Source organism: Cibotium barometz, chromosome 34 (genome assembly GCF_041138505.1).
Source record: "Cibotium barometz isolate CiBa-2024 chromosome 34, ASM4113850v1, whole genome shotgun sequence".
NCBI classification, from domain to species: domain Eukaryota; kingdom Viridiplantae; phylum Streptophyta; class Polypodiopsida; order Cyatheales; family Cibotiaceae; genus Cibotium; species Cibotium barometz.
Window position 1 is genome coordinate 39,473,960 of NC_141079.1, and position 15,925 is coordinate 39,489,884.

The 15,925-nt window shown below is 42.2% G+C and overlaps 1 protein-coding gene across 2 annotated transcripts in view; it reads left to right on the forward strand.

Annotated features, from left to right (window-relative positions):
- PIP (proline iminopeptidase) overlaps positions 1–10,839 on the forward strand; it is a 53,358-nt gene extending 42,519 nt beyond the window's left edge. Inside the window, exons 2-11 of one of the 2 annotated variants that reach the window (XM_086774227.1) lie at positions 1,391–1,593; positions 1,684–1,782; positions 1,867–1,977; positions 2,053–2,115; positions 2,232–2,325; positions 4,185–4,282; positions 4,457–4,558; positions 8,881–9,021; positions 9,129–9,203; positions 10,372–10,834. In XM_086774227.1, coding sequence (XP_086630353.1) covers positions 1,391–1,593; positions 1,684–1,782; positions 1,867–1,977; positions 2,053–2,115; positions 2,232–2,325; positions 4,185–4,282; positions 4,457–4,558; positions 8,881–9,021; positions 9,129–9,203; positions 10,372–10,476 — 1,091 coding nt within the window. In that variant the 3' untranslated portion in view covers positions 10,477–10,834. Of the gene's footprint in view, positions 1–1,390; positions 1,594–1,683; positions 1,783–1,866; positions 1,978–2,052; positions 2,116–2,231; positions 2,326–4,184; positions 4,283–4,456; positions 4,559–8,880; positions 9,022–9,128; positions 9,204–10,371 lie in introns of both variants that reach the window. The other variant, XM_086774228.1, reaches the window with a different exon arrangement.
- Positions 10,840–15,925: the final 5,086 nt, after the last annotated feature.

Genomic DNA, 15,925 nt, shown 5'->3' on the forward strand with positions numbered 1-15,925 from the left:
CTGTGTAAGAGAGATCCTTTTTTTGGATGAAGATTTCAAGCTCTTAGAGCTAGGGTCTTGTGCTTCAACAGGGGAGGGAGAATCTATTAATGGCCACGCTCAGTCCCGCCATCATCACGGACGTCGTCGTGTTATCAAAGCCGCCATCTTAGAGACGGGGACTGGCATGCAGCTGCAGGTGGGGGAATAAGAGATGCGCCTGTTCTTAGCTGTGTCTAAAGGCTTGCAAAGCACGCGACAAGGCGTGCTTGGCTATTGGAGAAGGCTTAAAGCCTTGAACCCATTGGCATGGATTCAATTCGCTGCGGGTGCGGTCTGCGCTTTTGTGGTGTGACTGTGGGCGGCCCTTGGGCCCGTGGGCAGTTTCATGGAGATCCTATCTCACTGCTCTTGGGCAGGTAGACCTTTGGCCTGCAGCGTGGGCGGCTTCCTGGGTTCATATAACGCTGGCCAAGCCCGGCCATTAGTGCATAAGTACATGGCCGTTTTCTTGTTTCTTAAAAATTCATAAATCAGCGACCAATTATCATTAAAACTTGGAAGACAGAAATTGTGTTTAAGGGACTTCTTCGGAGAGAGTTTTATAAGGATTTATGAAGACAGTGAATGTACTCGCCAAGAGTTTTTTTTCCTCAGGTCAGACCGTGTCAGAAAGGGTGAATTCGGTCATCGGGCATTCGCATGAGGGTATATCACTAAGGGTTTGGGGATTACTGGAATACAGAGCACTATGAAGGTTTATCCAAGCATGTACCAGCTTGGCAATACCCTTTTGACGCTTCCAACAAACACAGATTGACGCGATTCACACAGATTCTCTGATGCCTTACATTGCCTAAATATGAACTCTCTGTGATGGCGAAGCTATAGTAAATACATGCCTAAACATCTTTGATCCCCAGATTGCATAACCCATGAGAGGGCTGAATCCTTCCTGGAAAAGACAATGAAATCTCCCTTGGATCTCATAGTAGGGTGGGCAAAGATAGCGCTCCTTATCCGGCTTTGCTAATGCTGGTAGCGATCACGGGTGTCTTGTCGTGCTTTCTTAACCCCCTCGGGTCTTGACTATGCTTAGAATCTGTTGCCATCTGGTGGGGTACAAAGAAGTTTGTGATGGATGGGAGAAAGAGGGGGTGGGGAGGGGTGGGGGGGAAGGGGGAGGGAGGGATTGAGTGAGTTTTGAAGTGATGAGTCACAGATAATACAACTGAATTGGAAATTGGCTAAATTTGTTTAGTTTTACTCCTCTGTTAATAGCTGATTGCCTTTCACATTTGTATAAGTGATGAAAACTCAAGATGGTGGGTTATGTTTTAGGGTTTGTACTCTGAGGTGGACAGCTTTAATTTTTAAAATGGTGTTCATGATGTGAATGAGGATGATATAGGTAGAAAGTTAGGGTTGATCTGCTCAAGGATGGATACAAAGATTGAACAAGAGGAATCTATTCCTGCCGATTGCATCAAAGCTGAAGAAAGTCCATTGAGGAGGGAACTTTATCCACCAATTGAGCCATACAGTACTGGTAATTTGAAAGTATCAGAGATTCATACGTTATACTGGGAGCAAAGTGGAAATCCTAATGGTTATGTAAGTAAATTGCTTTTGCAGCTTCATCAACAGAAAGGCTTTGTTTAAAACATTGTTTAGTGATCTTTCCGCCTTTTTCTTTCAAGACAGCCTATTGTATTCCTTCACGGAGGGCCTGGAGCTGGGACGAGCAGCAGTAACAGGAGATTTTTCGACCCAAATTTTTATCGCATCGTGCTTCTTGATCAGGTTTACCTTCTTCTCATTTTGCGTTGTGTATTCTGCTAGGCAATATGTGGATCGAAACTAACTTTTGGATCCCATGGCCTGCAGCGTGGGGCGGGAAAGAGCACACCCCATGCATGTCTAGAGGAGAATACAACTTGGGATTTAGTGGAGGATATCGAGAAGCTTCGGAAGCACTTAGGCATTGAGGAGTGGCAGGTGTTATTTGTGTACCTCTGTGTAGTTGATAACATCTATTCAATTCTGATGTGCGTGCCAACCTGCTGATTGCAGGTGTTTGGAGGATCATGGGGTAGTACCTTGTCTTTGGCATACACTCAAACATATCCAGAACACGTAAGTGCTCTTCTTCCTTTTGCAATTATGTTGCAAGAAACTGAGCCATTTTGGTTCTTCTAACTTCATATGTTTAATATTCAAGGAATTTACTACTTCGGTTATTCTTTGGGCAGGTGACAGGCGTTATCTTGCGTGGAATTTTCCTTATCAGGAAAAAAGAAATCGATTGGTTCTATGAAGGTGGTGCTGCTGCAATATTTCCTGATGGTAATAACAAGAACAATTATGTTGGATATTGTCTTCTCTTAAGTGCAGCCATATTCTTTCTTAGGAATGACAACCCTAAGTAAAAGTTGTGGGCATTATGTTACCATCAGAGACGGCATCAGGCCACTATAAGAGGGCTACTTTGTGTCAGTTATGGGGTTAAATTATTGCAAAAGTTTCTTCTGCTTGTTACAAAGCTCTGCTCTCTGCTGTATAGTAAGGAAAGAGATTCTTTTTGTAAACCAGAATCACTTGATAGGTCCAACTTATCCTAAGCCTTTTTTCCCATTTTGTACTTGTAAAAAGAACCCCTTAGGCACACGTTTCAAACCCTATCTGTTTGGCCCAATCATGTGTTGTGACAAATTTATACTGGCAATTATGATGAGGTTAGATTAATTGCTGATCAGTGATTCTAATGTGGGACATTTAGTACTAATAGAGCATTAGTAACTCACTAACTAATGAGCTAGTGTGAAGTGACCTTAAAGTTCAGTCTATAAAAGTGAAATTAGTCTTGTAAATGATTACTTCCCTGTAGGTGGATACAAAGGAATCACACCTTATTTTGGCTTAAGCATTACACAGGATGGTGGGTCCTCATGATCTAACTTATAATTGAGTTGTTGCAGGATAAAGCTAGTTGAGAGATCCTCATCAAGCACTCTAGGTTCAGGCCAGAGACCCCTTTGTGTATGTTTCAAGCACTCTAGGTTCAGGTCAGAGACCCTAATCCCTTGGTTCATGATGGTCCATGAACTAACTGAGCTACTCGAGTGCTGATATGGTGAGTTGTCATAGCAGTCTATGCTATGATGGAATCAATGTTTTGAGGCTATGTGGGTAGACTTTCATGGAGTTAATTTTCTACTTTGTTTTACATTCAGGAAAGAATATGAGCTTTATGTGGATATGTCCCATCATGCAACAGCTGGCTAGCTCACCACCAGCCATAGCTTCGTACAAGAGCACCCCAAACCTGAGGTTAGACAACACCGTTCCTCAACTCTTCACCGCCATACCACCAGTTTAGAGACCCTCATCAAGCACTCTAGGGTCAGGTCAGAGACCCTAATCCCTTTGTGTATGTTTCAATATGCCATAGCACCTTTCTTGCCCATTTGCACTTAATACATTGTGTAAATTGCTGCTGAATTCTTTTGCTCCATTTTTCCTGCTGCCCCCCTTGCTCCTATGGTGAGTACACCATGCATTCTCTTTCTTCAGCCTTTCTATCCATAGCCCACGGTCCTGTGGGCACACATGCTGCATGTGACACTTCTGAACTCTAAACCCCTGGTATATTGTGATTTTTGGTTAGAAACAGATGCATCTATACTTTGAATGGAGTATTAGTAATGACCTCTTCTAGCAATCCTTGTGAAAAAGCATGTTTACACACCAACTTGCATCTTTACACAAAAACATGCATGCTTGGACATGTTAGCATGTAGTAGCGGAGCAACCTTGCAAGGCTTCCACACTTCAGATTCAGTCCTTGGCAAAGTGCTGTCAGTAGATGTGCTGTAGTAATAAACAAAAACAAATAAGAAATTAAAACAAAACCTTTTGCTCTATTCGTCAAGAGGCAACCAAGGGAGGGTGTGTTGTGTACAACATCTCAACCCTACCATCTCTGCTGCATATCATGATAGACTTGTCAGACGAGCCATGCTTTGGCCGTATCTCCTAAAATAAAAAGTCAGGGGGGTCGAGGTTGGTGAAATGTGATGCGATTCAAGCACAAAAGGTGGTAGCAAGTAGCTATGTGCTCCATTCATTAGTATTAAAGTGGTCAACGATGTTGCAAAGTAATAATGTGTGTATTATAAACTATTGTGGTTGCATTGGATTTTCAGCTTGGGAGGATTATCGAGATTTCATACCAGAGGATGAGCGTGGAGACTTTGTTACTGCTTACAATAAGAGGTTAAATAGCGTTGATCCAGTTGTGAAGGTAACTTGATTAGTTTGCTATGATCCGTAAGCTCTTCTATGAAGTTTTCTTTGCCTATCTTTACTTTTTTTACGTCCCCCTCTTAGTACTTACAGAGTTCCAAACAAACATCCAGTTCTTGGATCTCTTAACTATTATTTTTGGTATGTGGTGGTCAAATTAAAATTCTCACAGTTAGCGGCATCAAAAGCTTGGACAAATTGGGAGATGATCACATCGTACCTCCTTCCAGATGAAGAGTCTTTGAAGAGGGGGGAAGACGACAACTTTTCATTGGTACGTCTTTTTTCTCAAGGAACTTGTTCAATTTGCATGTTGAATATAATATATGGTTGATCAAAATTCTGTTTTGTGAAGGCAGAATGGGGTGCATTATTCAAACTGCACCCTTTGTAAGGCAACACGGTGCATGTACTTGGTGTGCTTTTAGGTTGACAGTTAGTGTTTTCGATGAGTGCGTACATACATATTCTGGGTAATAGTATCTGTACATGCATATCTTGACCGTTAGTGTTTTTTGATGAGTGTGTACATATTCTGTGTGTACCTAATTATACATGAGGTAGGATAGCCATCGGTGCTACAGGATGCCAACATGTGGTCACACAAAGATACCATCCTCCTTTAGAATCTCCTGTAGAGAGCCACAGCAATGTCAGCAGCTTGGGGTCAAACCTCTATATGTCGTCTGAAGTGGTCTGCAAGAAGAAGCATGCTTTCCTAGCCAAACACGAACAAAAGTTGTACCAGCTCTTTTTGAGCAAGGATAGAGCGGACACATGGTCCATTCTGGAGGAAGAGGAAACCCCAACACCCATCACTGTGTTGGAGCAGCAACTACATAGACACGCAGAGAGAAACTCAGTGATCTCGGTCGTGAGAAAAGAAAGAAAGAAAGAAAAGATATATTAACGTCTACGGAAGGCCAGATTGGCCTATGAGACAAATCTGTATACAACAAGTCCATGTCCCGAGTATCATGGAAAGAAAAACTGAAATGAAAAGCTAATCCTAGTCATATGCAGCTCACTATGAAGTCATTGTCTAGCATGCTATAAATGTACAATCATGATAGGTGGTATACTACTAATTCCAGTTTGAAAGGATGGAAACAGAGACTGGACAGTGGATGTATGTTTGTACTGAGTTGTGAAACCATGTTCATGGGATATGCCAGATGTGTGCTCAAGGCTGCCCGGCTGAATTGTCTTGGTTGATCAGCGGGAAGCACAGAGTGTTGCTTTTGTGGGACATAGATCTGTGTGTGAATCCTCTGTGCTAAGAGGTCTTGTGGGCTGCCAGATTGGACATACAGGTGTATTCTCCCGGCTGGCTTTGTTGTACTCAGTTTTACATCTCTTTGAATTTGAATAAAGAAATACCGAAATGGGGGCCAAGCTTTGGGGCCAACAGGTGTCGATTTCATTTCAGTTTTGGGGCACTCTAGCTCCAGTTAATTTTGTTACTTATTTGGACTACAAGTGGAAGGGTGACTGCTAGTCTAACGCACTTTTTGTTCTACCAGAGGCCGGTTTCAGATTCTTTCTTGCCTTGGCACCTTCTGCCATGCTCCTCTTTCAATCTCAAGCTTGTGTGATCTTGTCCGAAGACATGCTATATTCCTGTGTGCATGGGGTGGCATTGGTGCTTATGAGAGAGAGAGAGAGAGAGAGAGAGAGAGAGAGAGAGGCCCAACTCGATGTACATTATGTGATAATGAAATGAGTGCCAATTACAAAAGATAAGAACACCCAATAAGTGGACAAGAGGGTGTTCACATGCACACGGAAATAACCTCCTAAAGAGCGAAGAAGTTCCCTGGTTGGTCCTAAATGTGTTCACACACATCACTACCATATATATGGCTACACACCAATTGGGAAGCCTATGCACGATAGTTTATGATGTCTTAGATCACACTCCCCACCTCATATGTCCCACATCCCACATCATCTATCCACTTCAACACTGTCAAGTCACTAGGGCTTTATTAAAGTTGCACAATGGGAGGGTGAAAGATCATAAAGATCTACTTGCAGAGCATCAGCCATCTCACTCGGCTGGACTTTTTCGGGCTCCACATGAGCTGGGTCCCCACTAATGCTCACCACAAAACCACAGTTTTATAGAAAGCATTTTTTAACATTGAGGTTCCAGGGTACTTACAGATGCACGTCACATACATGCAATGCACTAGTGGCGAGGTGGGGGACGAGGACAGAATCCCACACTCTTTGGTTTGTATATCGATGAGATCTCACTCGGTGAACAGATTTGGTGATGTAGGCCTACGACTAGCTGTGGTAGTGGTGCCATTCTATTATATGAAAATAAGATTGTTGTGGTCTCAGCCTCTGCAAAGGGATTGCAAAGACATTTGGTTGCACGGTAGAGGTTTTGTGATGAGAGGCCTCACCTCAATATCGGCAAAACCCAAGGTCAGGGTCTTTAACACGTCGTATCGGGTTACATCTACCCTATCCTTCACATGCAGGGGAGCCCAGGTGGAGATTTTTTCATCTTATGGGAACCTCGGAGTCACTTTTATAGGTTGGATTGTTTCCATGAGACTAGGTGTGGATGGGATATGCATCCCTAGCCCACCTAGAGAGCATCCCTAGCCCACCTAGAGAGGCAGTGTTTCTGGGCCCATTTCCAAGAACCCCGCACCAAATGTTGGCTATTTGATACTAGATTTGCTGCCTTTCTCCCTCCTAGTACCTCCCTCCCTCCCTCCCTCCTAGTATAGCCTACATTCGGATCCCTCATTTGGCTGGGCTTGCTAATTCTGCACATGAGCCGGACATGGGTGTCCCCACTTGCCCAATTAATACGACCTTCATCCAATTAGCCCGATTGTAAGCTCAATTGCTCCAATTTTTCCCCAGTTTTGCTGATTTTTCTCACATTGCGGCAGGAATTAGAAGCAATGAAGATGGAAAGGGCAACATGGATCACACAAGTAGCAAAGGGGGAGGTACTGCAAAAATTTCTATGTACCCAAGTGCTCAATTGAGGTCTTCGTATCCAATCGCTCAATTGTGGCGGATTTTTATCCAAATTGCACCCATCTTTACCCAATATAGCTCAATTTTTCTCAATTGAGCCCAATCTTACCGATTTGTGCCTAATTGCACTCGTTCAATTTTGGTCGTTTTTGCCTAATTGTTGCCTTTTTTATCCAATTTATTGTTGCATGTTACGAAAACGGATGATGATTCCGCTGCAACAAAAATCGACTGAAACTAGGAAACCAAATCCGCACATCTTTAAAATTTTATAGCAGATGTAAACAGAAATGTGAAGAGAAATAGAGGAGAAACTTGGGATAGCATAATTTTAAAGGGAGAACAAGGAAGAGTGGAAACTTAGCAGGGGGAAAGTGGGGGGAAAATCCTCAGGTGAGATGAGGAGACGGGAAACAGAAATGACATCTCCAAAGAAACAAGGTTTCTGTAATTTTGGCTACCAAACGACTGTTTCCTGTTACTATGATCCAATTTTGGTCAATCTTGTCGAATTGTGTGTAATCTTTGCCTAGTTATGCCTGCTTGTGCCAAATTTTGTTTAGTTGATATTTTGTAGAAGATAAATGAAAGATTCAAGAATAATCGAAGACAATTTTGAGGAGCTCCCTAATTTCACTCAAATTATTCTTAGTTGTATATATTGCAACCCCCCCACCCCCCTCCCCTTCCTCCTACTCCCTGTACGCGTAGAGAATGAGACCTTGAGGCCGAATTGTGAGACCTTAAATAGAAAGGACATGGGTGAATGCATGCAAATAGAAAGGGCAAGTAGGGTCATCATTTCTTTGACTTTTTCAAGCATCAATCATTACATAATGCATGCAAATAGAAAGGGCAAGGAGGGTCATCATTTCTTTGACTCTTTCAAGCATTAATCATATCATTACATACTAAAATAAAACCTTAGAAAAATACTCTTATTCTTGAAAAACTCAAGAGAATATATTTAATGGAAATGCAAAACAATATTCTGGTGGCCTGTTTTCATTTGGTGAACACAATTGTGAACGTGAGGGATGAATTGTGCAAGAAATAGGCTACATGGTTGCACAAATTTAAAACATAGAACAAATTTGTGTTAAGTGATACTAAAGAATCAGATCTTCCTTCTTAATTGAGAATAGGGGATAATTAAGTAACATAAAAGATTAAGGGCTATGTTAGATTGAAATGCCCTAAGAAAGTCTAGGAGTTTTTATCTGAATTTTTTTCAAAGAGAAAAAGGGAAATTACTTCTTGTAACCTAAAAGAGGTAGAACTTTCAAGTAATTCTGAAGAAAGTGGTACTTCCAAGAAAGGAAGTTTCCTTTTGTAACTCATTCTTGCAAGATTAATGGAATTCTAGGCGGTGTATTCTAGGTTTGCACCCTACTGCGAAGTCTGGTGTGGCCAAGCCTTGGCCTATTCTAATTTTTGATTCATGAATTGATCTATGATGCTATGCTGGGACTTAGAAAAGAGGTTCAGAGCTTGTTCAAAAGTTGATCATATGAAATTGAGAGAGAGAGAGAGAGAGAGAGAGAGAGAGGGGTTACTAATGGGATTTCTTTTGAAAACCTCTTTTTTTAGTCATTTGCACGCATTGAGAATCATTACTTTATCAACAAGGGATTCTTTCCCACTGACTCCTTTCTTCTCGACAATATAGACAAGATTAGACACATTCCAGCTGTTATCATTCAGGTTTTGAGACCATTCACATTATGCCGAGTTAAGTTCTTTTTTTAAAAACATCATTAGCTTATAAGTTTATTATTGTTGCACAGACGACATTCTATTGGAATCTGCTCTTACACATCTTGATCATGTGTTTATAGGGAAGGTATGATGTGGTTTGCCCCATGATGTCTGCATGGGACTTACATAAAGCATGGCCTCAAGCTGAGCTCAAGGTAGATTTTTTTAGTGCTACTTCAAATACCCAAAAAGCAAAAGAAAAAGATACTTTAGTGTTCTTTGCTTGTTAAGTTGACACAGTTGCCATAGGATCTACTTTGAGATCTGTATTTCAATCATAAGAAGACGAGTTGGGAAGTAGTTGGCTTTACTCTTTAGCGACTATAAACGACTATAAACGTGCATGTGGATTGCCCTTGAATTTCAAAGGGAATATTGTGTATTCAATGGTTTGATCACAAACCATGACGAGAGCTAGATCACAAAGGAAGTGGTTGATGTGCACCAAGAGACTGTGCTGAGGGTCAGCAGCAGTGTTATTGGGTTTGTGAATTTGCCACATTTGCACAAGGATGGGGAAATAGCCAAATAGGTGGCCTGTAGTGCCAAAGTATACACCTCGCCTCTCTTGAAGACAATTTCAATGTGCCTCTTTGGGGGGAAAGCCTCTTCATGTCCCTCCCTGGTTGCCTTGGATGCCATCCCTGACTTGATGGGTGTGAATAAGGTCCGGATTCCATCATGCAGCTTCTGGAGTCCTGTGGCCCTTAATCACCTCCTTATGGTGGGCCTTCCACATATGTGAGGCTGCTGATCCTGCCCTAGAATGCTGCTCTGGGTATTGAGGGCATATATCTGTGGAGATCACAGTCTATTAGCAGAGGAAGGGCCGTGCCTTTGTTCTTGAAGTGTACTTACTGTAGGGCTGATCTACATGCTCCAGGTGACCGTCTGCCAAGTCATATGGCAAGTACCTGGTGTGTCCCAGGCAACCAATCTACCTGCTGAGCTTAAGTGTAGTTCCAAGAAACTATGGAATACAACACTGTCTGTCCAGCAGGGAGTGCCTTTCCACTGCCAACCAGGTGCGAACTTCTAGGCTGTTATGGGCCACCAAGTAAAGGAAGAGCGTACTACTGGACTCATGGATCAAGCATGTGTCTCCTTGCTTCAGTTTCTTTGATTCATGGGTATTCAAATGCCACCGCAAACTGGAATTCCAATAGTGAGTTGTGTCAATCTGGAAGAATTGCTTGCATCTGCCTTGGAGGCCTCCGAATCAGTTGGCAGTGAAGTAGAACCTTATGCTACATGCAAGTTGTTTTTAGTTTTTTTGCTCTTTGCACACCCTTTTGATATTGCAACTCCTGTGGGGATGTGCAGGTTGTGTTAAATGCGGGGCATTCAGCCAATGAACCAGGCATAACAGCTGAGTTGGTTGCTGCAACTGAATCTTTCAAAGGGTTGTTGAGAAAGACCTGGTCTTGAAAACAGCTTGCCATCTACCATGACCTTTTGAGATCGAAATGAGTTTACACATTAGCATCCACTGCATGAGAGGACATTTTCTCTTGTGGTGGGTATGCTTGCTCAACTAAATGGCATGTGCTAATCTCTAAAAAATGGGCCGTTTTTACACCAAAACAATGAGTGAGGATTTAATCTTTATGAAGTAGATCTCATCCAACTTTGTTTGTTTCCTAGTAGAGTGAGAGAGTGGTTGATTATTAGTAGATCTTTAAATCTAGAATGGTAGCACTCTTCCAATCCTGCAGCTTTGTGGTGGTAATGGTTTCACTGTTGACACGTGTCTCCCTTGTTTGGTAATACATTGACTGTTGTCTTTTGTGTTATTGCTCTTAGGTTTGATGCATGCGGTTGTACACCTGCACACGTGTGGGAGTGACTCCCTTTTACAAAAATAAAATAAAAAGATCCTTATTCAGTTCAATTATTGAAAAACATAGCACTTGATTCTTTGTAAAGGTGGTTTATTACACTTCATTGTATGAATTAGCTTGTATCCATAGCTGCAACAAGGGCTCTCACACAGTAAGCAAGCATGTGCTTCTTTAAAGAGGAAGTAAGAGAGATGTAATTTGTATCCTTTGTCTTGTCAAATGAAACTTATACCGCTTGGAAAAACCCTTACTAAGAGTCATGTTTGCAACACATATGCTTATTCCCTACGGAGCCAAAATAGGACCCTTAAATACTTAAAGCCCTCTTGCAATGGCCCCAATGGCTAGCACAATAAAAAATGAATAACAATTTGGAGAAGAAAAACCCACATGAAAACAACATAAGTTGGATGTCAAAACAACATGAAAAGAAAAATACGTGCTACTGGGTACATTCTTCTGTATACAATGTAGTAAGTAGGAACACAAAACTAATACGTCCTCAAACGAGTATAGGGCCATGATATCCACCTTGTGTGATGGTGCCTTCCTATGTTATCAAAAAAATTATTGAATTTAGAGTCTAAGGGTATGCCCTCAGTCGAGTATAGGGTCATTATATCCACCTCTTGTGGTGGTGCCTCCCTATGTTATTGAAAAATTTCTTAACAAGCTAGGCGATACACATGGCTCTTTGGAGAAAGGCAACTTGATCTTTGGTAACACTAGTGAGAAGCTCTCAAGGTTTATCATAGGGATTGGTTTTCTATGTGTGTCCCATTTGCTCTGTGTGGCATTGGGTGGGGTTATGGTAACTTTCTCAATTGGGGACAATAGATATCTGTGGTAGTGGCTTGAGTGGGGGTCTTGATGTCGAGTCCTTTCTGTGTGTACCCATGTCAAGGCCTCTTAGTGTTGACACATCTCTAGTAATTACATCTCTAAGAATCTTTTATCATTGTATCACTCGAGCAAGAGGGTCAAGTCCACCTCTGAATAGGGAATGAGAACTCCCTTGTATCTCATGGGCACATTGGGCACCTAAACAAGTAGTGCTCCTTTGACTCGACCTCTCATGTGGAGCATAGTTTGCATATCCTAGCCACTCGTGGAATACCCTTATCTCGTCTCGCTATATCTTGTTTCGATGTGAGGATACCTTGATCTAGCCAATAGCAATCCTTATGGCATGTGACATGTGCCTATAAAGCTATCTAGGCTTCTCAATGAAGCCATGCTTTATTATTCGCATGAAGTGCTCACGATAGAAAGCTTGCTTCATAGGAAACTCTAGGGGTGTTAGCCATGTGCAACTGGTGTGAAGTCGAGTAAGATCCACACATTGATCTCCTACCTCAAGAGATCGAGAAAAGGAGAGTCTTAAGTACTCAAAAGGGTGGCACACGGTCCATCTATAGCTCACGTGTATCAGACCAACTAGGCACTTGGGAGTGACATGATATGCTATGTCCCTCTTGTGCTAGTTGCATGGAGGAGTCTACCGCCAGTCTCGAGAGTCTATCTATGCCAAGAGTATAAAGGTGTTGTAGCCTATTGCCTGGGAGTTGACAAGTGTCGGCTGTGTCTAGTTGACAAGTGCCAACCATCCATCTATCATGACAAGTGACAAGTGACACTCCAAGCTAGTGATTCATTGATGGCTACTACCAACCTCTTTGTTGGCTACGCGCACTCATGGCATTTACCAGGTCCATCTCTTACCTTGGAAGGCCACCACTTGCACATCATCAACAGACGGGTTAATATTGGCAATTAGTGGGCAAGTCGCATCGGTGTGGCACGTCCCTAATATTGGCCATGAGTGGTGGGTTGCAGCGGTGTGTTCCGAATATTGGCAAATAATCAGTGAGCAGGTTGCACCGGTGTGCATCCCTAATATTGGCAATCATTGGTAGGTTGCACCGGCGTGTCCCTAATATTGGCAATCACTGTGCGGGTTGCACCGGTGTGGCACATCCCTAATATTGGCAAACAATCAGTGGTAGGTTGCATCAGTGTGTCCCTAATATTGGCAAAGAATGAGTGGTAGGTTGCATACTAGTAGGTTGAACAAGAATCACGCTCCTCCACGTTCAGTGGTGGGCGCTTCATAGCACAAACAATGCACCTACCCAAACGGTGCATCTACTTGCACGATGGTTGGACACTTGTATAAATGAGCAACATTGGGATCGCCAAAGGATCAATCAATCAGTGTAGTGAATGAATGCAATTGTTCTTATTCTTCATTGTCTCTGTGTGTCTCTTTCCTTAAAGTGTGCTCTACTGAAGTGTCCCTAGTCAACTCCTAGAGGCATACTGCCACAAAGTGAACACCTAACACAGTTAGGTGTCACAAAGTGAACACCTGATATAGTCAGTGTGTCACAAACCCTACTGTGCAGGGCAGCAAGGTCTGCTATTGGTATGCTAAAAATTTGGCGATCTTACTAGGGAACGCTCAACAAACATGAGTTTCTTGAGTTCTAGAAACTTGTGCGCATGCCCAATACATGGGTTTCTTGAGTTCTCGTGAGTTGTAGAAACTTGTGTGCATGCCCAATAATACATGCTCCCAAGTTGGGTCATCAAGTCCACTAAAGATCTCCTTATACATTCGTTGTTACAGTTATAGAAAACCCACTTTCAACTTTGTGCCTCCTCATAGCCCACCTCCACCCTTACCCTTACCCTCACACATGGCCAATGCAAATGTGACTGGAATTGAACCCCTAGCCATCATGATGGGACTTAATAAACGTCAAGCTGCCTCAGAAGATGCCCAATGACCATGTGCAATGCTTCTTGGCCATGTGCAGAGCAGAGAGTTGGGCAGGGAGGATGCCTACGTGGTACTCTTTTCTTCTACCTTGGAGGGGGGTCGACTAACAAATGGTTCAATCAGTTTTTAGTGAACTACTTTGGTAACTGGGCAGTCTTGCACGACACCTTCAAAACATTCATCATCCAAGCGATTATGAGGAGCGGGTGTTGCAGTAACTACTTGAAGCTACTTCCTAGAGAAACCGTCTCTGAGCGGTGGCCCGCTCGCCCATCCAGGTGACTTCATAGTGCTTCAATGGGTGAATCGAGCTCTGTGTCACACGCCACTCAACAAAAGGTCCTAGAGAGCCTCAGGCCAGGTGCCAACCTTGCCAACGTTCAGAAGGAGATAGAAGAGCTTAAGGCTCAAGAGGAAGCCACGAGAACAATTTGGTGTGCCATCTGTCAAGCTGTTGTCAAAGTTGTCAACACTCCATAGGGTGTCCAAGAAGGAGTGACCACCCTTTTTGACCTCAAGTACCCCTTCTCGTTCTTCCGCAAACCATTGTACAAAAAGTGACTTTCTCTCTCTTTGAACAACGTGTCCCTATCTCTATTACTCCCCCTCTCTCTTCACCAACCTATGTACCCTCTCTCTTTGACAAGGCACCTCTTTCTCTCTCTTCAAAAAAGTGAACCCATTCTCTCTATTCGACACGTGTTCACCTCTCTGCAAACCCGTGTCCCCTTTCTCTCCTTGACACATATGCTCTCTCTCTTCTCTCTCCTGGGCAATTCTCTTCTTCCTCTTTTTGCCCGCACACCACCCTCCACCCCAGACTCGTAGGTGGACTCCCTAGCGTGCATCCAATTCACCCCCAATTACACCGAGCATCGCTGCTCTCTAACAACCTCTGCCACCAATTTTCGCCACCTCTCACTCCATCTCTATCACTCTCTCTCTTCTCTTTTTTTTCCACACGCTTTCTCTCTCTTTGATAATAAATGTTCCCCTTTCTCTCTCCTCCACATAAAGCGTCCCTTTTCTCTCTCTTCGACGAAAAGTGTCCCTTCACAAAGAATAGACATTTGTTAGACAAAAGGTAATGAAATTATTTCTTAGCATATACCATGGCCATACATTCTCTTTTGATTGTTGTGTAATTGCACTTAGTGTCATTTAGTTAATGACCAGCAAAGCTAAGTGTCTAGAAAACTCACCAAGAAGTTCAAAGCAATTGCACTTAGTGTCATTTAGTTAATGACTAGCAAAGCTTAGTGTCTAGAAAACTCACCAACAAGTTCAAAGCAACTGCACTTAGTGTCAGTTAATGACTAACAAAGCTTAGTGTCATTTATTTAATGTGTCTAGAAAACTCACCAAGAAGTTCATAGTAAAATCCCTGTGCGCATCCCTTAGTTGTAGTAGCGTGCATCAAATCACACATAAAAGCTCATGCATCTATATATGGACATGAAATAGAACATCCCATAGAGGTGATCTTCAAAATAGGTGCACTTGGCAATGCCTTCTTTAGTTTGTTGTATGCCCATTGGAACTCTTTTTCCATTCAAAGATAATAAGTAACTTCTACCAAGGTTTGTCATGGCATATGAAAAAATGAATCTCCTATAATACCATGTAATTCCAATAAATCTATGCACACCTTTGTAATTGATTGGTGGTGGCAATTTCAAGATTAACTAGCTTTTTCTATCATCATATGAAATGTCAATCTTGGAGATAATGTGTCCCAAGATCTCACCATATTTTACCAAGAATTAGTATTTGAGTAGTTCAACTGTTGTTATAGAGTTTGAATCATTTAAAAGACTTTCCTAAGACATGGTAAGTCCTCTTTTCATTTTGAAATGATGTAAAGATCATCCATAAATACTTTAAGAAATTTCCACATAATATTTCTATATGTGCACACTCCCATTCCATATTCCATAGCAAATGTTGTCTTGTGTTGGTCTACATGATCAATTATTACTTGGTTATATCTAGAGAATCCATTCAAGAAGCTATAAGCTTCTTTTATGTGTCGGTCTACATGATCAATTGTTACTTGGTTATATCTAAAGAATCCATTCAACAAAAGCTATAAGCTTCCTTTCTCTTTTCATGTGTTCTATACATGGTAATGGACAATCAATAGCCACATTAAACCTTTTGAGGTTCACACACACACACACACACACACACACACACACACACAAAGTTTTTTATTATTTTTAGGAATGATTACAATTAGTGAAACAAATTCTGT